The following is a 23,583-nucleotide window of genomic DNA, read 5'->3' on the forward strand; positions in this document are numbered from 1 at the left end:
GACGCGAATAGACTTCGACGCGAATAGACTTCGCCGCGAAGACCCTCAATTGCGTAGTGCCGAAAATGGAGCTCCCATGGAGCATCTCCTTCAGCTTACGCTGTGACTGCTCTAAGTGTGCGGCGCAGGCGTGTGACTTTTCTTTTCCTGCCGGTCATAAATGGCGAACGTCATAACGCCGGTCATTAAGGAGGTGCTTTCGCGTTTGAGAAGTTCAGTGAATATGGTTCCCGTAGGCCTAATTAGCGAACACTTATTAACGAACGAATGGTTCGGGACAACTACTGGCCAGTGGCCAGCGATTGCCAGCAGTGGCCTTCTCTAATAATCTGCTGGGCTATTCGTTCGTGGCTGGTTGTCAAATTCGCAAAGGGCTGTTCCTTCCTTTTTATTGGGATGAGTGACACACCTTCCTGCGACAGTTGAAGATGTGAGGAGCCTATCGAAGATCTCTGCATCTGTCCCCAGCGCCTTCTACTCCGCAGTACCTTATACCACCTGGATTCAAGGTCGTTCACGGTGACAAGAGTACTTGGATCGTGGCCACATGGCTCACAAGCCCAGAAAGCGATATGTGCATTACTCCGGTTCCTGAAGCAGACAGGCATCAGTGAGCGATTGCAGTTTCAATGTAACACTCCGGAGGAAGCGACGCCCTTAGTGTTTTTTCTCTTTCTTTCTTTCTTTCTTTCTTTCTTTCTTTCTTTCTTTCTTTCTTTCTTTCTTTCTTTCTTTCTTCTGATCCTATAACACCCTTTTCTCTGCGTAGAGTAGCCGGCCGGATGTGTTGATTAGTCTGCCTTTCCTTCACTTTTAACTTCTTCTCACTCTATCTCTGGGCTTATTCCAATGCGCCGGCGCTCGTGCTTACGAACCACACTGTGGTAGGAAGTTGTTTCTGAGCCGTTCGTACTTGGCTGGCACCCCGTGTGCGTCGAACCGTAAGCCAGCTCAAGAGGCCAGCCCACGAACGCATTTATTTCACGCCCGAGTCATCAGCCGCGTTTACATGAATGCGACAGTAGCGCATCGCATTTTCTAGCGCATTAAGAGCAATGCGATGCGCCAGCGTTTACGAGTAGCACGTCACCCATGGTGCGATGGCGGCGGCGGACAGTGTCGCACATCGAAGGCAAAGCAGCGCTTCCAGACGCGTCCGGCACCGCGCCGCGCAGCAGCTTGGCGAGCGCGGCAGGTGTGCAGCAAATTCCATTTCCCAGAATTCCTAATGCGATGCGATCGCGTGTACATGCACTGCCCTCGTCTTAATCCACCCCTGTCTGGCGCGCTAATGTGACGCGCTTTCCTTGCGCATTAGCCCCGTTTACGTGGACGCGATGTTCTGGAAAGTTGCTATCACGCGACGCGACGCGCCAGTTGTCGCATTCACGTAAACGCGGCTATTGTCTCATGCAACGAGCTAGTTTCGAGATCGCGTTCCACGGGCGGCTAGCGCGAGCTCCAGCTCGCGCAGCACCGCGCGGTTTTACTCCCCGAGAAAGAAGCATCACGGCGCACGTCGCTTCTGCCGCGGAGTCAAGCGGTGGATGCAGACCCGACTGAAGGCGACCGAGAAGATCAAAAGAGAAAGGGAGTCGGCGCGGGCAAAAGAGAACTAGTATGAGGTATCTGGGAGCGCGGGGGAAGCCTCATGTTTTAAACACCGCCGCCGCTGATCGGAGAACTCCCTCTCGCCACGGAGAACGCACGACGCGGACCGTCGGTCGTGCACTCGGCGGCCGTCGGCGACGCATTGCAGTCTTCGCGTAACAATCTCGGCTCGACTGACAACGACGGAGGAGTAAGATTAAACGGGCGTGTTTCGCTCGAAGAGAAATACACAGATGGGAACGCGAAGGACGAGGAGTGGGATTCTTCGTGAAAGCTAAAGCGCGCGAACTGAACTCCACCGAAGCTGTGTCTAAAAAAAAAAATATGTAATAGATAAGATACGGTGAAAAAGGAAATGCGATGATGGGAAAAACACCGCGAGAAGACGAGAGAGTGAGTTAGGAAGAGCTCTTGTCCTCCTCTTGCTTCTCTTCCTCCTCTGGGAGACGCTGGAGACGCCCTCGGCAGATCCAATTAGAATTTCGTCCCGGGAAACACGAATCGACCGTGGATAAGTGTTCTCGTCAGTTTCTCCAGCATATTGCATATGTGAAAAAGAAAAAAAAAAGCAGGAAGACTGAGAGGGAGGAGGACAACATGAAACAGCGAAGAGCTGAGTTTAAGTGAGGTTTGAGGAGAGCGAGAACGAGGGAGAGAGAGAGAGAGAGAGAGAAAGTAGGAATGAGCACCATGGAAACGTGTGCAAGGAGGCAATAGGAACAATGGCTCGTGGACTTGGTGCTTTTCAATCCTGCAAGAACTTGATCGCTCCAGTGTCCTCCTTCGCCTCTGCTTCCCCCTTAGTATTCGCCCTGTCTTCTTTTCGATTTCTTTATTTGGACATTCGTCTTACTGAGTTACGATTGCCGAGTCGCGATGCCGAATTCTCTATTGATTCTTCTTTGTGGCTTTGTATTGCTCTCTCTCTCTCTCTTTTTGCTTGAAATACAAAGTGAAAACGAAAGCCTCAACAGCGGTCACAAGCGACGCACGCGAACTTCTAACAAGACGTTGAAAATTCAAGAAGTAAAAAAAAAGGAATATTCTAGTGCGCGCCTTGTTTTCTTTATTTTTTTTAAATGCTTCGTATTTGTTTCAAATCAGAGTCCGAGGGCGTTCGATAACTCGCTATTTCCTTGGGCAGTAGAGGTTGAATGGATTTCGATGCGCTCGTAAAAGCAAAACGTAGGCGGGAAAAGAAAGACGTTGTTTCCGCATCTCCTTCTCGAAACGATCTTTCGCTAATAAAAAACGCTTTGTGTAAGGACATTTCCGGCGTCTCTCGTTTTTTCTCCCAATCTCTAGGTAAAAAATAAAAAAGAAGGAAAAGGACGGGACCAGCGGAGGCTTACATTGCTTTCGCGATTGAATTTGTGTTCTGCTCGCTGAAACTACCAAACAACGAGGCCAGAATATTCCTTGTTGAAATCTAACGCCGCTGCCTGACCAGTCTCGCTGGCGTTCTTAGAGCAAAGTCTGTTTTTTTTTTCCTCTGTGTTTGTTCTTAACAATCGAAATTCACTACGCAAGCGCAATATATCCATATAAGCCTCGTCGAAGGAAAATAAAGAAAAATTCAATTGCAGGATCAAACTTTCGCGAGAGAACAGCAAAAAAAGGAAGCACGTTCTCAAAGAAAAAAAAGAAATATTTTACTTATTCAATATATTTCTTGCTGTAGTCTACCGGGCGGCCCCGCGCGAAGTGGTATAGGAAGGCCCAGTATTGTTGGTTGTCACGCGCACGATACCCAGTGACGGCAACGCAAACAGGTGTACGCGCGCGTACCGAAAACGGGGGACGTCGTTTTCTAAAGCGCTTCGGCTGTTCGGCTCTGTCGCCGTTTTTCGCCTCCCCTTCTCAACCCACTTTCTTCCCGGAGGCCAGATAAGCATAACTGCTGGAAGGAAAACGAATTTCCCGAGTGTCTTTCAAGTTTTTTTTAAACTTCTTTTTCTGGTCTCAGAAAGCAACTAACGTTGTCGAGCGTCGGCGGACTCAGCGGTTAGAAAACGTTCCAAAAGAGACACATAGTAAGAAATGGAACAGCCTCAGCTGGAGGGCACGTTTTTGAGGGCATGTTGCTGACATGTGGAAAGATGTTTCCTCTAAACAGAGTGTACAAACATTCGTAAGAAACAGAATATATTTTTGTCTCAGCCAGCGATCACTAAACATGACATCACCGAGCGAAAAAAAACAACTGATTCGCAATTCCGACCCCGCGAAAGTGGATGGCCTGCGAAGCTGTTAGAAAACCACTCAAATGCTGTCGATGGAGATATGAAATGCTTTATTGCCCTGCCTAGTCTTAGCACAACGCCGTTGTTGAGCATTACGATCTCGCACTCTTCGCCGTTCATCGTATTCACACGCTGCTCTTCGGGAATCTTAACTTTGCTTGGTCTACCCATAGCGGTCTTACAACGAACTGAATGAGTTGCTAGGCAGGTTTATATATGAAGTTTGGTGACGTCACTCCCTAATTCGTATACTGCTGTTGCCCCTTTCCCACCGGAGCAGCTTGTGCAACCGTAATATTTTCCGGGAAACACACGCGGGAAGAAGGAACGTGCCTGGCATTGTTCACAGGCGCCTTATCATCCATCATGCAGTTTTGACGCTTTTGTGCCTTTCTTTATTGAAATTAATACTGAGCTGGTGTGTTGTATGCCCGATTACAAAAGAGATATGAACTTTTTTTCGGTTCAATCTTCTTCTTCTTTCTTTCTTTCTTTCTTTTTTTTTTTGGTGACGGACACGAAAAATTCCGGCCATCTAGAGGCTATCAGCTCCGCTGCAAAAGAGACTTTGCAGCCCTGAGTCAATGGCTTTGCTAAGCAGCTCCACAGGTATGTACACCTTGATACGATCTAGTAATCCCGGTCGTATAACCAAACAAATGTGTACATATAGATGTTCAAGATTGGTCTTCACTTGTACGCCACTGTGCACTGCTCAGCAACTGCTCAGGCTTAATTATGTGTGCGCGGGAGCTCGGAGGAGAGCGTCGAGGCAACCTACAGCGCGGGTCTGGAAATTGAGAAAATATTGGAATTTGATCCCGAGGTCAGTCTATGCCTTATGGCGTGGCACACCTGATCCTTTCGCAGTTCATTTTTGTGTTTACTTTCAATCACAAAAGCCATTTCATATTTGTGGCTTGTGTTTCAATGCGGCCTGTTAAAATCATCCCGCACAATATGACGGACAACACGCTAGAAGTTAAAACGCAGCGTGAGGTCGGTGAATTATCTCACGAGTCGATGCACTGAGAATTACAGGAACCGGTGAGTCTGATTAAGTCCGGATGAGTTTGTGTTTGGCGAGTCTGAGTCCGAGTGAGCACGACGAACAGGATATCTGGTGAGCCCGAGTCCGAGTGAGCCCGGTGAACGGGATATCTGATGAGTCTGCGTCCAAATGAGTCCGCCTGATTCTACTTTTGCCGAGTTCTAGTGAGCCTGGCTATGTTTGATCTAGGTGAGTGTGAGTCCGAGCGTGACTTTGGTAAGTCTGCTGAGACCGAGTGCATAAGTTAAACATATATTTCTATAGTGTGTATAAGTGATATTGGTTTATTTAGCCGACCTACGGACGTGACGGCACAGGCTCGTGCCACAATGAGCATCATGTTTCACTCATCGCTCTTTCGCCTCACTTCTCATGAGACCCTGATCTTCAAAAGTGGTGCGAGCTTGAAGTCGCCCACGCTGTGTAAGGAAACTTAGATGCGCAGCGGGACGCCTGTTTACAAGATTTTGCCACACCCTGCCATGCTTTCGACCTTACCGCTTAAAACACTAGCCGAACGTAGCGGTGGTTAGTTGACTGTCAGCGCCTAGGCACGCTAGCGGCATGAGTTAACTGACTGCTCAAGGAAACGCTGCGACATAAGAAAAGAAGTCATTGACGTTGCCACTTGAAAAACAGTCTTCACACCAGTCCGCTCTGCCCTGAGTCTGAACGAAAGGAAATATTTCGTTATTAGTTTTTCATGCACCTCCAAGACTGACTTCGGTCATGAGTCAGCACTTTTCCTGTTCTCCTTTTCAGTGTTCGCTCAATTTTGATAGAGCTATGTGCTTCCCTGGATTAATTCACATCCATTTTCAGCCCTGAGGTTAAGCCGATAGATTCAGTTTGTGCACGGTATCGCTGGCTTTCCGGTTAAGGACACTGGCTAAACCGGTGCTTTCAAAGAAGTATTTCTTTTGGTGTCAGATACAGATTCATAAATCGTAGCGACCTTCTGCAACCCTGCTTTAGATGTTGATTTGGAGAAAAAATGTGGTGGACGCAGCCGTTTCTTTCTCTTCCTGGGGGCAGAAATAGAATGGTGACATGTAAAAAAGAGAATAATAAAAAAAAAACATTTTACGGGTCACTCTAACGGTAAAGGATAGTATACGCCAAGCTTTTAAATGCATTTATACTCAATAGCACGGCCAGAAAAGCAGGCTGCACGAGAAGACCAAAAATAGAAAGGAAAAGAAATGACTGGGACAGCAAATATGCAGGTAAAAGTGAAAGGTTGTTTACTTCCGCCCGCGTCATGGCCCACGGCTATTCATGGCGCGCGTTCTTATCGATTTCTACCAGCCTTCGCAGAGTTATTTATTTTTTCGCATGTGAGAAGGCGATACACTTTGACTACGTGGTAACCGTAGTAAAGAGACCACGCAGTAAAGCTTTAGGGTGAGCTTAAAGAAAAAGAAAACCGTTTCACTTCTTCGTGAATATGAGAAAGCACCGTTGCGAGAAAGCTGAACCAGCAAAGGAGAGTTTTTTTTTTTTCAATAACGAACACGCCCTTAGAAGAAAAAAGAAAGCTTAGTGGCTTCATTTGCGAGGAAAAAGCACGGTATCGATCAGCTACCATTCCCAAAGGAGTTTGCATTTCTTTCTTTTCTTTGAGGTACGTTTCCTTGAATTTGATGGTCTAGCCGTAGTAATAAGCTGCCTTCAAGAATGCGTATGTTAGACCATTAGAGCACCCAAACGTACGATGAAACGCTTCTCTAAATAAGGAACTTACTTCTAGCCTTTCGCTAAATAACGTTTTATGCAAGGCCTTTTGACATTGAGTTCTGGAGATAAAGCCGTACGTAGTTTATGGAATAGTTCAGCCTCAGTTAATGTTTATATTAGGCTGTGCACTCAGAAAAGACAGGATATCGTGTTTGCACTGCCATATTTCTCATTCGCAATTGCTTGCAGCAAAGCCGTTGAAGTCGCCTTAGAATTCTCCTCCCCTTTACCAGCCTCTTCTTTTCTTTTTTCTGCATGCACCTGTAAAGCGTGCTCTGCTGCAATACCAATGTGCTGGAGGAGAAGAGGACAATTGTTTCGCTGCAGCTTGAGGGGATTGAATGCGCGCTTCCCCTCAAGCATGATTATGTGGCAACAGAGCACGCTTTACAGGTGCCCGTTGTAGTTTCAATGACGTGCCGACATGATGATGATGGTGACACTGATAATAAAGGAGTCCGAATGCGCGCTCGCAACTGCACCAGGCAATAATGCAACGCTCCGTAGAACTAGCACGGCATGCAGCACAACTAAAATGATGCGAAGGACCACTGATAGTACATTTCTTGTGACTACGACACGTCGTGTAACCACACTAGTTAAAGTAGGACGCAGCTTTCTTCTTAGTTCATAAACGTAAATGCGTGCGACATGATACAGGCACAGCCTAATCCTCTGCTACGACTCGGGGACAAAGTAAGAGCGGCGCGATGAATGCACTGCAAGAATACTTCAGTCTAGAAGTTATTAGAGCGGAAAAGTGCAGCTAAATTAGTTTTCAGTTATGGTTGCCGGACCCGTGGCACGCGGAGGTTGCAGCCAGTGCAATGACGCGGCTTCATCTCACCGTGACTACAAGACGCAATCTAATTAAGAATAAGGTGGCTTAAGGTAGCGTATTAAGAATAGGTAGGATTGCAACGAGCAGCTCCATCATATCACAAAATTTCCTGAAGATTACATAACTAAGCCCGATACGCAGCTTTGTACAAGGAGGCACCTATATACCTTGTGTTTGTTTTTACGCGGAATAATTTAAAAAATGCTCTAATATCTAGGTTCCTGCCATTTTTGCAGACAGGCTACATGACTACGTGGACATTAGCAGCTAAAAATTTTCAACAATAATTTCGCTATGTAGCTAAAATATGCTAATTATCTTTCCTTAATTATTGACTTTGGGGTTCATGTTTTAATGGCAAAATTGAAGTCGAGCAGAAATCATAAGGCCAGCTAGCACCACTTGCGATACATTCGTGCCCAAAACTAGCTAAAAAAATGTACCTCGGCGTTCCAGATCGTCCTTAACTGTTCGAGAAACACTTTATAAAGGCTGTTAACTGGGCTGCCTACGTATTTCGTAGCACATTTTAAGGTCGCATATACCGAGAATGGCGCTCTTCTTAGGATTTCTACTAAGCAGACGTGACTTAGTTAGTCCTCGGCTTCAATTTCGCGACTACAGCATGTCCCCTAAGTTAGTAATTAAAAAAAAGCTTCTTTAGTATATATTAGTCACCTAGCCAAACTATCGCACAAATATGCCTTTCTGCTCATTACGCCCTAGATGTGTAGCCCGAACGAACGGCAGCGGTCTAGACACGACAATTAGATATCAATTATTCCGCATCAATATGAACGATCTGGTATATGCCACAAATATCATCCATTCATGTTGAATTCTTGCATTGTATATCACTACGTGGGAGGCACACGTTCGGCGTCGATCGACTCGATAACTCTATGCGCGCTGCGTCATCGATTGTGTTCCGTTCGCTTGACTGTGTCGATCGCGCACTTTGTTGTCGTCGGTATCTTTATTGTCTCTTCCGAGGACGAGTTCGAATTGAGCCGCTTCCCGCAAAAATTAACGGGGCCGCATAGCGGCCGTCACCGATGCTCAGCTCCCTCTCCACTCCGCGCAACGTTGTCCTTGTGTGCCACACAAACGTGCATCATAACATGATTGAAGTGTAAACTTACGCAAATAAGTTAAAATTTACTGCAACTGACCCGCCGTGGTGACATAGCGAGCATGGCAATATGCTGCTGAGCATTCGATCGCGGTTTAAATTCCTAGCCAGGAAGCCTACTTTTCGGGGCGAAACGAAAAAAAGAAATGTAGTTGTCGAACTTGCAGTACACGTCGAATTACCCAAGGGCAGCAAAAATCCTTATGGATCCCTCAAGTTATTGATCCCTGTAGCCCCGTAAATGCTTCTTTAAAACATCAAACCAGTAAAACAGAATCAATCAATGAATCAATCGATCGATCGATCAAATATTCCACGTCTATAAAGAACTCGGCTAAGAGCACTCAACTATGGCTCGACCCGACGTGCTAGCTTAGTGGCTATGGCGTTGCGCTGCTAAGCTGGAGGTCGCGGGATCGATCCAGGCCGCGGGGGCCGTATTTCGATGGTGGCGAAATGCAAAAATGCGCGTGTCCTCAGATTTGGGTGCACGATAAAAAAACTCCAGGTGGTCTAAATCGATCCGGAGTCTCCTCACTACGGCGTTCCTCTTAATCAAATGGTAGTTTTTTGGGAGGTGAAAAAAACAGAATGTAACTTTAGTTTAACTATGACGTGTACTCAAGAGACTGACTTGAGTCCGAAATATTAGCGCACTTCAAGATACCTTACGCAGGCTTTGGTTATTGCCGCGGCGGTTGTGCCACTGTTGTTATCAGAGTTGCCTTTTTTTGTTTTATGTTTGTTGCTTGTTTTTTATCACAGACCCCGAATGCCACACTGATGCATGCGGTGTCCGCCGCGTCGCCGCCATCGCAATTTACGCCGCACGACGCCGGCATGCTCAGCATTCTCGCCACGGAAGCTTTTGCGCACGGAATGGGTCGTTCATACACCGCCGGCTACCAAGCTGCAAAACCATCGACGTAAGCACGGAAAAGGCGGCATGCATGCGGACATCAATAATGGGTGCGCCTCTGACCTTGCATTTGGGGGCGGAACGAACGCTTTCTTCCGCCTTTCGCAGCATAATAAATAATAAGAAGATTAAAGGAAAGTTGCCCGAGATAATAAAAATACGAAGCAATAAACACTAGTGCGAGGACATGCGCTTTTTATACGTGGAAAAACAAGATAAAGAAGTGCAACACTTTGCTCCGTTTTGCGACCCCTATATATTTCACACATACTAATGGATCGTGGGGCTGTGCTTTTGCTAAAAGTGCAAGAAAAATGAAAAAAAAAGAAGGAAAGAAAGACGACGGCTGCATAATGCACTCGATAGGAGCAGCCGTGTAGAAGTAACACATTTTTCGACCTATAACACTTCCGCTCCCCATTTCTACCGCCTCCTTATCACCAGTTTCGAAATAGAACTCGCAGTAGCAAGTGATCTATTCGTAAAGCTTTAAGGTGCCTAACCGCCATAACACCTAAAGAACTTGCTTAGAATCGCGTTGTGCGGTAGTTAAAGTAACCTACCGCTCTCAAAGAATTATATATATATATATATATATATATATGATAAAAAAGGTGGAATCAAGGAACGTTAATGTTTTTGCCTTCTGGCAACAAAAACAACCCCATATTAAAAGGGCGATTACTCACAATAATGGAGCCAAAGATTGCAACTTTGTCACATTTGCGCTGCGAGCGATGGCTCGCGCTGCTCAAGGAGCATTACTCTTTCTTAAGAGGGCGTTGCTGGAACTCGGCCAACGCCATACCTCCTTCTTGTAGACGACTAATTTAAGAAAGAAGTATTTCCTAGCCTGGTGCTCAGGCACGCAAACAAACAAACAAACAAACAAACAAACAAACAAACAAACAAACAAACAAACAAACAAACAAACAAACAAACAAACAAACAAACAAACAAACAAACACCCTAATTTCCCGAATCATGCCGTACAATTTATGTCGCTTTCAAAACTGTTCTGAGTTATTCCGAGAACATTCCTCGCAGAGCAAGAACACGTCTTCAGCCGAAACTCGCGCCTGCAGTGCGATACTTGCTAGTCGGGCTGGCGGCACCATAGTTTACGGAGCGGTTCGAAGCCGTATGTTTTACGATCCTCCCCTCTCAGTTTTTCTCTCATTGTTAAGGCATTTCTAATCTCTACCACCGTGGACAATAACGTGTGGCAAAAGGCTCTCGTAGTTGCGAGCCGTAAAGATAAAACTAGCGGCTGAGAGCTGCAGAATAATGAAGCTGGCGAAGAGGATCGGTACGCAGAAGCTAGAGGGACGAGGCCATAGTGAGAACAAAGACGAAATGAAGCCGACCAACAAACGTACGTGCCAGCCAATTCGTCGAAACAGGGGGGGGGGAGGGGGGGGGGCTTACTTCGAGACTACCAAGCCATCGCTTTTATGCATCGTTCATATTTAACGCGGGGCTTCCGTTTCTTTGAGGCAGAAGCACGCACTTACGATGAAAGCCAAAAACAGGCTGGCAGTGAAGCAAGCGAAAAATCGAGGAGTAAAGGTCCAAAGCCGAAAAAAAACAGAAAAAAAAGAAGAAAAAGAAGTGAGAAAGAAGAAGGAAATGAAAATGTAGTAAAACTGGTAAAGCCGGAGGCGGAGCAGCAAGCTAGATGAAGTGACCGCTCGCAGGCGATATGCAATCGATGCCGCCGCGCACATACTATACCCGCGAACCGCGCACGCTTGTTAAGCGATATTCACAAACAGAGTGAAAATGAGCCGCCGGCTCCATAAAAACCGTGGCTGTGAGACGGCCCGCGAAGAGGTCGGGAGTAACGGGAGTGTGAGGGAGCGGGAAGCGAAAGGGGACTGGGAACGGGAGATGCGGAGAAATACGCGCACTGGCCACAGGCGGAGAGGGTGGGACGAGGACGAGAGTAAAGGGTTATCCGGGGGGAGAGCGAGGAGCGAGAAGAAAGGGAAGTGAAGCACGGAGTAGAGGGTGAAGGAGGGACTAAATAGTACGGGAAGAAAAAAAAAAGGAACGAGAAGGGAAAGGGTGACGGCTGGCGCTTTTAGCGAGATGAGCACGTCCCTGGGTCTGTGCGTGAGTGCGTGCCTTCTCACTACGCCGGGGATCGGCTCGATGCTCCCGAATGTGCGTACTCGAGGGTCCGCACGAGAAAGGGGAGCCCTGTTTTTCGAGAGTGGGCAGGAGAGTATATAGGGCAGAGGGGGAAACCGAGAACTCGCCTCGAGCCCGTTTCTGGAATGAAGTGTGGGAATTTGGGGATGAATAAAACAAAATCGTTCTCCCGAACGCTCGCAAGCGCGAGCGAACAGGCGGGCGGGAGGCTAGGGACGAGAAGCTCCCTCCTAGCTCGCGCTTCCGCCTACCCGCCCCATCCTTCCCGGTCTTCACTTTGCCTCGACCGGCGGCGGATTTCGCTCGGGTGGCGGAATGACGCACTGCTCGCTGGCGTGTCTGGCGGGAACCAGGAAGCGGACGCCGCGAAGCTGTCGCGCGGTTTCGGCGACGTCGGTGGGCGGCACCGAATCGGGTGGGGAGATATCGTGTAGCGCAGCGAGATTTCGCCGGTAATCCGATATCCGCGGGCGCTGTGGTCGGGAGCAAATGTGCAGCCGAATCGGGATATCATTCTTCGAGTGCACTTCCATGCGAATCATTTGCTGTCTTCGTGAGCTTTTCTTTTTTTCTTGTATATCCCTGCTTGGGAGACTATGCCGCATTGTCATCTGGAAGGCTGAAGCACCGCCACTTGGTTTTAGAAAGGCTACCCATTTGTTGTCGTCGCTTTCGTGCAGTCATTAGAATGACGTAGCGTAAGCTTAGAATAGTGAGCTTGCCACTGAATTAAATTAACAGGTAGGCCGGACCTTCCACATAACGAAATACTGCTCGGCTCTATCCTGCAGAGTTTTCATAGTTACGACGGGCTGAGAGAATTTGACCACAAAACGACCTCTTACTACTAAGAAACAACCCGGACAAACCAGTGTCGGTTCGCGACGATCGGCTTGCCGTATGCTCGTTCTAACCAAATTAGGGCCCCGACTTGCGAAGCCGTTCCGACGCGAGGGTGATTCGTAACAGTGGAAGACATCCAGTTCAGACATCCAGACATCCATCAAAGGGCACAGCAGAGCTGCGACAGATTATGAGAGACAGTGTATTCGAAAAAGCAAAGCTTTGCTATTCCAGCCCCAGATTCTCCGAGGAAAACGATTAGGAGTACTCACCTGAACTTCTAAGGCATGGTAGGCTACTATGAGACCGAGCAGCATGATGGTGGAAACAGTGATGAGCGTTTTTACCGACATCGAGTACACCGAACTCTGCAAGAGAGAAGAGAGAGAACAAAAAAAAAAAAAGAGAACGATTAACACGCCATGCGGGGACTTCTCCGGTTGTCATGAAATAGAAACGCCAATTACAACTCTTTATTTATTTATTTATTTATTTATTTGCTGCGAAGCATTTCTCATCTTATCTATCTTTATACCCTTGACCTTGGCCTGCACTCTTTCTTTACAGCCACTAGGGTAATTAGCACTATTTTGTGTTTAATTAACTCGGTGCTACGACAATATGTGCGTGAAGTCATTCATTTCTTTGATTTTTCCTTCGGATCAATCCGAAAAGTTGCAACTATCGCACCGCAAGCTTATAAACGTTTGCATGCAAATTGAGAAATCACCGTTTTCCTGCGCCACCTAATCCCCTGTAATCAAGTAATCTTTTTCTTTAGTAATCGCTTTTTGCCCTTTCTGGAAAGTGTAATGTACTGATTACTTGCGTAGAGCTCACTCACTCTCCGTTTTAAACATAAACGTTTTCCTTCGCAACAAATACTTCAGGTCATTTTTCGTTTATCTTTCTTCTGCGATAAGTATTCACGTCACGAGAAAGTACTTCGGGTAAACAACTTGTGCGTTTTCGTTCTGTTGCAATGCCTCAACGAAAGATTCTCAGTAAGTCGTGTAATCTTCATTCAGCTTCATATTTTAAAGCTGCGGCGCGCACTCGCGATCGCTGTAAAAATAAGAAAAGAAAAAGAGCAACAACAACAACAACAACAAAAAGCACTAGACTTCCACCAAGGCATGAATATCTAGAAGACAGGGTCGGATATAAACGTCGAAACCCTTTCTCCAAGCTTTCACACAAACACATAGTTTCCTCCCGGCGGCACAAGCCAGAAAACAATGGTGTAGCTCCCTGTTTTTGCTATGCACTTGACATAAAAAAATACACGTGATATGCAACACAAGCCAAGAAAGAAACAACGGTTTCGCTTTCTGTTTTTGCTACGCACTTGATATAACAAAGTAGACGTGAAATGCTGTGGGTCGTGAAAAATGCTCCCTCCTTTTGTGTGTGTGTGCGTGTGCTATTTCGTGCTCGCGCTGGGAGCCTCACTAGCTCTGTCCCAAGAAAATATAGGGTATCGTTGCGCGCTGGCACACAAGCGAGCATTTTTCACCGCTGCGGATACATAACCGCACTCAATGCAAAGCAGGGCCCCTCAGACGCGTAGGCGAACACAGGCATCAATGGCGCGACCAGCAGACACTTTATACCGCAGCCGCTTCGGCGCCGTATCGCTCTGAACGGATGTCTACGCGACGGTAGGGGGGGGGGGGGGGGCGATGCCTTCGCTTTCCTGTTCAGCTGGATGCTGGGAATAAGGATTGACGTTCTCTTTTGGAACGTCGACCGCGCATACATATCCCCGCATACCCAGACCGATGGCTGTCCTGCTGCAAGTTGCATACCCACGCATTGGCTCAAAAAATGTGTATCGTCAGCACTCCATATGGACGTGTTTGAACGGAAATACGATGAAAGGCCACAAATGCAAACTCAAAACGCACTCTGTTGGCTGCTGCAACACAGGCATCAAGCAGCGGTAGCTGACAAGGCGTGCTGTTCAACGGGCAACGGGACCCAATAGCATCAAACGCACCTTAAATGCCAGTGTCATGTAAAAATACATTTGCAAAGAAGCTTCGCCGCCAGATAGCTTACTAGATTGCACAGGTTGGAAAGTTTACTTACGAGATCTATTGAGCCTGTCTGTACAAAGTATCGCTACAATCGTCTCATAGTCTACAGGCCCGTTTAACAACGGGTCACATGTACTACAGGTTATCTTAGAAACTGTCTACGATTCATAGACATATGCATGGTTCTGCGATTATGGATTGTTGTTTATATGATGTGTATAGGTTTTATAATAAAAACAGAACGCCATAAACCAATAGTAAAAAAGGAAGCCAAGTTCATTCACTGTCTGAACCTTATATTATAAGGGTCAGGTGTTGTAATATTCCTGCTGAAATGCTGAGACGCGATTTCCGTATTACGATTACGAAACTGATATCGATTCCTCATAAATTACGCATCGCTCCGCAACAGTTACAACACAGAAAACGCAGAATCATTGAGCTTTTGACGGCACGTTTCCGCAGTATACACCCGTAAGATTGTAGTTTCTCTTTTTTTTTTCTTTTGTAGCAGTCCGACGTAGTTAACAGTGTACATTGAAGGTGAAATGGCGAGAGCTGAACCAAATGTGAGAGTTTCCGACGCTAGCAGGTCTGCACGAGTAAGTGAAAGAAGACGAAACAAAAACCGATTCCACTCGAGAGGGCGGCAACATGCACAGCACATAGCGCACACCGTTGCCAGCAGAGCGCGCCAAAGTAAGCGCAACGCGTTTCTCAGAGGAAAGTGTGCATTGCAAAGCGGAATCAAGATGGTGCAGGATCGTGCATGATGAACTCCAGTTTCACTTGGAAACGTAATCACACTCGTTTCGTTCGTTGCAGACCTAGGACTCCCTCTTCGTTAGGCTAGGTGCAGTCAGACGCAACGTTACTTAACCTAGTGACGTTAGTTAAGCGCGCGTTGCATTTGACTCAGATTAATTTTGCTGAAGTATGCGCCTGTGTGCGCCACTGTAAATTTCAACGGCTGTTTCACGGTGCTGCACATATGCGCGCGCGCACGCACACGAAAGAAGCAGGGTAAGAAACTATATGCGTACGCTTGTACAAACGGCTTGCGTTATGTCTGTTTGAGCTACCTCGCCAAATAGCGTTAGGTAACGGTGTATGGGACCGGTGGTTTATGTGTTCGCTCATCTGACCGCGGACACTTGGAAACTTTTCAAATACTCTTATGCTCGCCCTGAAACAACTGATATTGATCCGTTCATTAAAACGTTCATACTTTGCAACCTACCAAATAAAGTAATGTTTTCCAATAAAGAGCAGCCGCTTACATGTCTTACAACCAAACATTTTATGGCGTAATAATGAACGGCAGAAATCGAGTTGACATTCTTTTTCTTCTCTTGTCACCAGAGACTGCCCCTGCGCTCACTTGGGACAACAATCCAGAACTTTATCAAGTGCAGTGCCGGCCAGCTCATGCGTAGTGAACACCGAATTGCCGAACCCCTACCGTCACACGTGCATTGTAGTGACACTCGCTTTGTGTCTGCAACCGTTCTTTCAAGCATAGGTCGCACTTGGCACGCTCTACTCAAGAATCAGCTCCGAAATATTCTTCTACAATGCTCTTTATAAATATTTATTATTTTGTTGGTATCAGCGCTTTTCTTTTTTTGCGTTGCCGCCTTGTGGTGTGTTACATGGCAGCGTTGTTCATATTCTAGGAATATTTTTGTCCGCCAATTCGGTTTGAGAATGGCTGTGTGATGTTTATGTTAGTTGCATAGCGTTGCTATGCAGTTGTGTGCGCGTTTACTGAAACAAACTCGTTTTTCTACATAAAACTATAAGCATAACTGCGTTGTAGACGATGTGTACAACACCCTCTGTTCACGAGGAAAGAAGTAGCAGGGGGCCGTAACCACGTGCCAACGCCTCACTTTTTATCACATCAATAACGAGAGAGAGGTAATACGTTTCTTGTCACTGCCTGAAAAAGAGAACCAGGCAATTGAGCCATTAGTTAGTTAGTTAGTTAGTTAGTTAGTTAGTTAGTTAGTTAGTTTAGACAGACAGACAGACAGACAGACAGACAGACAGACAGACAGACAGACAGACAGACAGACAGACAGACACAGACAGACAGACAGACAGACAGACAGACAGACAGACAGGCAGACAGACAGACAGATAGATAGATAGATAGATAGATAGATAGATAGATAGATAGATAGATAGATAGATAGATAGATAGATAGATAGATAGATAGATAGATAGATAGATAGATAGATAGATAGATAGATTCAAGCCTGCAGCTTGGAAATACCACGCACTTAGTTTTTCCAGCAACATTCCTTGATCGCTATGTTGTACCACGGAGGGGGGAAGGGGGGGGGGCGCTCTGCATAATGTTATCGCTGCATGATGTCGGCGCAATCCGTACGACTGGCCGTGAAACTGGCGGTGTGCGTCCGGAGATTCGGGTACGTCGGAACATCCCCCTTCATCACCGTTTAGGAGTTGGCTTGAATTTCGTCGTTGTTGTAATTTTTCTTTTGCTCGTCTTTTCGACGCACCACTCTACTATGCACGCACTCCCTATCATGCCACGCTTGGCATTCGGAGAGAGCAAAGGACAGAGAAATAGAGACGGAGAGAAAACATCGCGCATAATTCGCGCGCAAGCATTCGTTGGCGTCGCGCCAGGACACTTTGTGGGATGAGCGTGCGCGCGGGTCGCGCTTAGACAGCGCGCCGCTGACGGCTAAACGACTGACGCAGGGATTCACGCTACCCACACGGAAACGCGTAATACAAAAGCGCAGGAAGTGGAGGAAAGCAATGAGATGAATGGTATAGAGCGACAGAAACGGAAGTACAACGGAAACACGAAATGAGGAACGAAGACGACACGAGGGCGAAGAGAAGGAGGAGGAAGAGGAAAACAAATAGGAAGAGAAAGAAGAGGTGTTGTATTTTGAGAGGCCGAGCAATGGCGAAACAAGAGCTTGACGTTGTTCCATCGTGAGAACATCAAGAGAGGCCGAAAAGGAAAGCGAGAGAAAGAAACAACCGGGCGACTCGAGAGGAACGCAACTTGCCTCGCTGTTTGCTGCTACTGACTCTATAGCGCTGCCGGGGTGCTGCGCATCCTGACGAGCGTTTTCGGTAGCTAAAAAAATACACAACTCGACACGGGCGCTCGCACAAATAGAAGGAGCCGAGCGCCCTTCCTTTTCATCTCTCTCTTTCTCTTGTTGACAAACGGCACGCGTTTTCGTCAGCGATGCGCACTTGATTCACGTGATTATGAGACGAGGTGGCACGTTAAGCGCTCGCGTGAGTATTGCAATTCGCGTCGAGCTCGTATTTTATTCAGCTTAAAAACAAAAAACAAAAAAACAAAAGAGTTTTGCACGCAAAGCTCGTGGGCGACGCCTCTTAGCGGTATCACAAAGCCGGAGGCGAAATGTGCGTTTCAGTATTGATCTCATTATTCGACACTGAGAGGCACGGCTGAGTGAACGCACTTGCGAAGCAGGCCGGGCGCCCTATTGACAAAGCATTTCGCACGCTTGAGCAGGTTTCAAGAACAAATTCAAGCCAATGGCAAAACCGCAGATATTATTAGCCAGGGCTGCTGGCGAATCAAGAAAAATACAACGTTACAAAGACCTTCGCTAATTCTGCAGTGAGCCGGAAATCTAGCATGCACGTCTTGTGTTTTCGCCCACTGATAAAACAAACAAGCCTTACTACAATATTTTGCTTTTATTTTTAGTTTTGACAGCTTGCAAGTATTTATTGATGCGAAAGCGTAAAACGGCTCAGTGAGCGAGAAAGCCGGCGCCCAGCTTCTGTAGCAGCGAAATGGCACCTAAATTCCCATTGGCTGTGAGGCCACGCCACGAGCACTCCTCGACGGAGCGGAGCGGGCGAAAGGGTACACCTGCTGCGGCGATAGCGCGCCAGGTGTTGCGCGAGGGGAGAGGGCATCGCCGCGAACGCGAAGTCACCCTCGCTCTCCCAAGCCTCTGTTATCCCCGCGTTGCTTGTCGGCGCAAGCTCTCGCCTGCGTTCCGACTGCGCGTCGGCATGCAAGGCCAAAGCAAAACGCGCCGATCGTCTCAGTGCGTTCACTATCCCCGCGAAGAGTTCATAACACGAAAGACGGCTCAGCGGCGTTCAATTGGACATTAATGCTTTGGCATTCGCAAATATAAGAAGTGCTTACGTGTCCACGGATTTTTTGTTCTACGCTCACCGCAGCAGTAAAAAAAAATTATATATAGCTTGACGTAATAGTTCTGCAGAAACCCACAAGGTGCAGAGAAGTAATTAATAAAGGGGAAATCAGACATTCACCCGTTCGTAGCAACTGCCAGAAAGGAAATCCATGCGGGCTCCTCGAAAGAAAAAGCCTCACAGTTGAAGAAAAAGTCGTCCTGGTCCGGGACGAATTTGCTACGAACAGTTGGATGTCTGACTTTCCCTGTATATATATATATATATATATGCACACACATCAGGGGTGTACGAGTTTATTGTTTTATACTTTTTATCAACCCTTTTCTTCAGCTTCTCTATGGACCTTTTGCAAAATCTGGTGCCATCTATCGGTAGATTTGCGCAATTCCACCACGTGCGCCGGAATGACGACAGCGGTAACAGCGGGTGAAGCGCGTCCTGCGCCATAACTCAGAATCCTAATCAAGCTCAATGTGTTATGCTGGAAGGCAAATTAACGAAGAATGCTCTACTCGAAATGGGCTAGGAAAGCATCATACAAAAAATCTTCACATCTCGTCAACTGTAAATTCCGAGGATGGCAACGAGGCTTCAGCCGCACGGTTCTACACGCGTAATGCTATCGTCGGGGTTAAGCGGACTGTAATTTTCCTCATGAAGCATACGAGGTCGTGGTTCTCCATTCTTTCAACGCCTGGGCAAGATCTTGCGATAATTGTAGTCTCGCAAATGTAGTGTAATGTGTAATAGTGTAAATGTAGTGTAGGAGTGTAATACTACTTTTTGTCGTTTCCTTCTAGAGCATTACCAGCTACTTTTTCTAAAATTTGGGTGTTTATGTCCCATATTCCATCAGCACTCAAGCATAAAGTGCCCAGAATTTACCTAATGTACCACAGCCGAACTCCCGTTCAACTGCCCTGTAAGCGTCGTTCGTCTTCTTAGACCCCCCCCCCCCAAAAAAAAAGAAATGATAAATAAAAAATTTAAAGAAATGCTTCCACGACCACGCTAGTGTTTCTATGGTAGCTAAGCTACCGGCATGTACGGGTCTCCACGGCTCTCATGCAATCAATACTACAAAACACCAGCGCTTCAAGAAACGACTAGCACACGTTGTGACTAAGCTTCGATTAGCTGTCTTAAACAGCTCCGAGATGGCCAAATAGTTCTTATTTTTCCAATGGAAAACGAATAAATCACCTCAAATGTGTTCAGTTCTTATACATCTAATTGTCATGGTTTTTTTTTTTACAAGACATCTTGCGTTAGACCAGGGTAACGCCCCAAAAAAGTATGAGTACACGCAAAAAAAAAAAAAAAAGATCCATTACTCGGCGTCTATCTGTGGATAGTGCGATTGCCGCAACGTTGCGATTGGTCTACAACAGTTTGATGACTACGGCTTTTCCCGTGCTTTAATTAGGCTACGACGGGAATTCCTGCAAGTGAGCGCTAGTCTTCACACGAAAACATTATGGGTGCATGGCGCAAATTACGAGTCGCGCCTGCAGTTCCATTTTGTCGTTTATGTGCGTGCGTGTTAACCCGCCCCAGAAGCTCGGAATCTGCTTTTCTTTACTGTATCACCCCTTATTTATCCTGCGCATGAAAATGCAGCTTTTTTTTTTCTGTTCTTGCAATGGGGTTAAGGAACAGCATTTTTATCACAAGCGGGTAGAATTGTATTTAAGCAAATGTTATGACGCTCGACTTTTTCTAAAAAAAAGGGAAGGAAGCCAACAGCTTCTTTCAAACAAAATTACTGCGATTGGAAACAAAGAAAAAGATCGTTAATTTTATTGCTATGAAGGACCAGCAACGTGTTAATGTTCGTCACGTTGTATTTACCGGCAATATCGTTTTTTTCTTCTTTTTTTTTCTTTTTACGGCAGGGATGAATTGGTTGCTACTCTTCCACAGCTAATATTTTTCTTCATGCATTGCACGAAGTGTGGCTGCAACGTTACCTCAAGGACTGCTTGAATGTTGTAACTATAGTGGTGTGATAAAGGCTAGTTCGCATGTTGGAATTCAAACACAGAACAATTACCTAACGCAACCCTATGCAGTGAGCGCTGCGGGCTCTCCCGCTTTTGCGGCCAGTGCAACCTTCCAACATGGCACCGGTTAGCTAGTTGCGCCGCGTCGCCGTGAGATGACGACACTTTTGCATGAGGTCTATAAGTTATGCACACACATAAGGAAATTTATACAGTTAACTAAAGTGTGTATTGCAAACCAAAGATTTAGGATTTGAGAGTGACTCCAACCAAAAAGGGAATTAAATTCATCTGTTTTGGTTGCACTCACAGTCAAAGTCCTGTTCAATCTTCCGAACCAGACAGGTAGGTAATCCTGTCGAAAAGTTTAGCTTCAAACCAAAGAATATATGTGATAAACTTCAGCCGTATAGTTATATATGCAGGGGTACGTTTATGCTTTGATACAGTGGACAGAGCTCGAATTCAACAGGTTGTTTAGACTGTCATCCATATTAGTACATGGATCAGTCCTGCACCTGATGACCTAACGTCACAGAAGAAGGCTGCGCAAGCGCTATTGCGCTTTCTGCGATCTAGCGGCCTTCGCGAACGTCTTTAACTGGAACGCCTTTTGTGTGTGTCTCCATGTGTGCGTGTTTTCTTTTCTTTTGTTTTTTTTTGCGTTTTCCTCTCTGTCATCTTTCTAACCCTTATCTCCCATCCCCAGTGTAGGGTAGCAAACCGGAGACTGATACCTGGTTGACCTCCCTGCCTTTCCTCTTCATCTCTCTGTCACTCCCCTGTGCCTGAATTTTAAGGACTGCGAAGGTGTATCCCATATTCGTTTAATGTGGACAGTGATGTTTAGTGAGCACTCCGTCACTGGCACGCTTATCTTTATTATCTTTATCTTCGCACTCACATCATTGATTGATTGATTGATTGATTGATTGATTGATTGATTGATTGATTGATTGATTGATTGATTGCAACAGAACAGTATGGAAGGGAGTAGTCGAAGCACAAAATTTATTATTTATTGCTTATTGATTTAGTACCAAACTGAACAGAAACAGAGTGGTGGTTCGGGAGAAACTACTTATCGCACTGCAATCGCCGAGAAGCATTACCGAAGCGCATCATCGTCCTATCGCGAACTTCTGGGTGCTGCCTCTGAACGACCGCCCCTTGGTCTTCGGCTCCTTAGTTTGGGGGGCAAAACGGAGCCCGAATTCGCGTTAATGTGGCACGCGCGGACCGAGCTGCGTGCGCGAACGCCCCGAGGCGCAAGAGCGATAAAAAAATCGGGCGCAATCCGCGCCCAAATTGGAAGGGCGAACGATAACGGGGCGTCGAAACAAGGGAGCCGCAACTGCCACCATTACGCGGGGGAAAAAAAATATCAGAAAAAGAAGGCAAACTGGGGTGGGCATCTCTTCTTTTCTCCTTCCAGATAAGAAAGAAAGAAAGAAAGAAAGAAAGGAAATGAAATAAAGAAAATAGAAAATACTGTACTGACGGAAAGAAACAGGGCAGATGCCAAGAAAGGTGAATGGAGCGAAGTGCTCGGCAAATGAGCTGGACAAGAAAACAAGAAAAAAAAAGAATGAAAAGAAAGAAAGAAAGAAAGAAAGAAAGAAAGAAAGAAAGAGGGACTGGGAGGAGAGGAGGGAAATGTCATATAGTAATCCTTCTCTCGCATCATTTTCCTTTCTCGTGTCTTCCTTGTTATTATCTCTCTTCTATCCTTTGATTTGGAGCTGCCGAGAAGCCCATTGCCACGCGAATGCAGAGGGGCTGGAGAGCCGCGAGAAACCATCTCCCGTCACGGGGCTACAGCGATGCTCGGGGCCAGGCCCCGCTGCATCTTTCCTTCTCTTCGCTGCCTCCCCTACTACTCCTCGCAGCACCGCGCCTTCGCCTTTATCCGTACACCGACCCAGCCGCCTCCTTTCCCCGCGATTGAGTCGTCGCCGTCGTCTTGAGATTGCGGCCGCGTCTCTCGTCCTCGTCGCGCTTGCTTACTCACCGGATAGTTTGCCGCTCGGCTGGCTAGTGTGCCTCCTCCCTCTGACGGCTGCGAACCAACCGAAGAAAACACTCGAGCGCGCCCCAGCGTTGCGTTGATGTTGTTGTTGCTGTTGTCGTAGTTGTTGTTGTTGCTGCTGTTTTGCTGTGTTTTGCGCGTCAGCGGTTCCGGCGCGCTTTAGCGAATAGCACGCTTCTTGTCGTCAAGGGGCAACAATTACGCGCCGGACGACTGGCGCGAAGGAATTTACACTCACTCCAGCGCCACTTCCCTCCCCCTCCCCCCCTCACCTCCCGTGGCCCCACTCTTTCTTCATACCGCTTGCTCCAACCGTCACCAAGATGTCGTCCTCTTCCGAAGAGATTGCCAGGCAAGCGGCAGAAGAAGACGAGGCGAGGGAGCCTCACGTTCCGGATAATCGCGGGAAGAACAAGTTTCGGAAGTCGCTAATCCTTTTCTCGCTTCCTTGCTTCCTTGCATTAGTTAGTCCCCCCGTGAGATCGCATCTTGCTGCCTGGGAGCAAATAGAGCGCGACAGTGTACAACGCCGGAAGAAGAAACAAGTTTCCGGAGACAGCTGTGCTCTAAGAGTGCGGCAGCCACGGGGTTCCCGTTTGGTAAGCAACGCGCGTAAAACATCCTAAACAAGATGCCTCGCTCTGTTGAGGGGCTTCTGTTGCTATTATTGAAGGGAAATGAAAAAAAAAATATCATTTGAGATGCATTAGAGAACTTCCCCTCCTGCAATATAGATAAACCCTTTCTTACTGTGAGCAGACGTTTCGTAAGGTAAATAGA

General features: G+C 46.8%; 1 protein-coding gene across 3 annotated transcripts in view; it reads right to left on the reverse strand.

Moving 5' to 3' along the window:
• The window catches only part of SK (small conductance calcium-activated potassium channel), a 526,806-nt gene that overhangs the window by 95,688 nt on the left and 407,535 nt on the right, over positions 1 to 23,583 (reverse strand). For all 3 annotated transcript variants that reach the window (XM_075685399.1, XM_075685398.1, XM_075685400.1), the window contains one exon: positions 12,804 to 12,899. In XM_075685399.1, the coding sequence (XP_075541514.1) occupies positions 12,804 to 12,899 (96 nt within the window). The remainder of the gene's footprint in view (positions 1 to 12,803; positions 12,900 to 23,583) is intronic.

The sequence above is a fragment of the Dermacentor variabilis genome, chromosome 3, assembly GCF_050947875.1.
Source record: "Dermacentor variabilis isolate Ectoservices chromosome 3, ASM5094787v1, whole genome shotgun sequence".
Classification (NCBI taxonomy): domain Eukaryota; kingdom Metazoa; phylum Arthropoda; class Arachnida; order Ixodida; family Ixodidae; genus Dermacentor; species Dermacentor variabilis.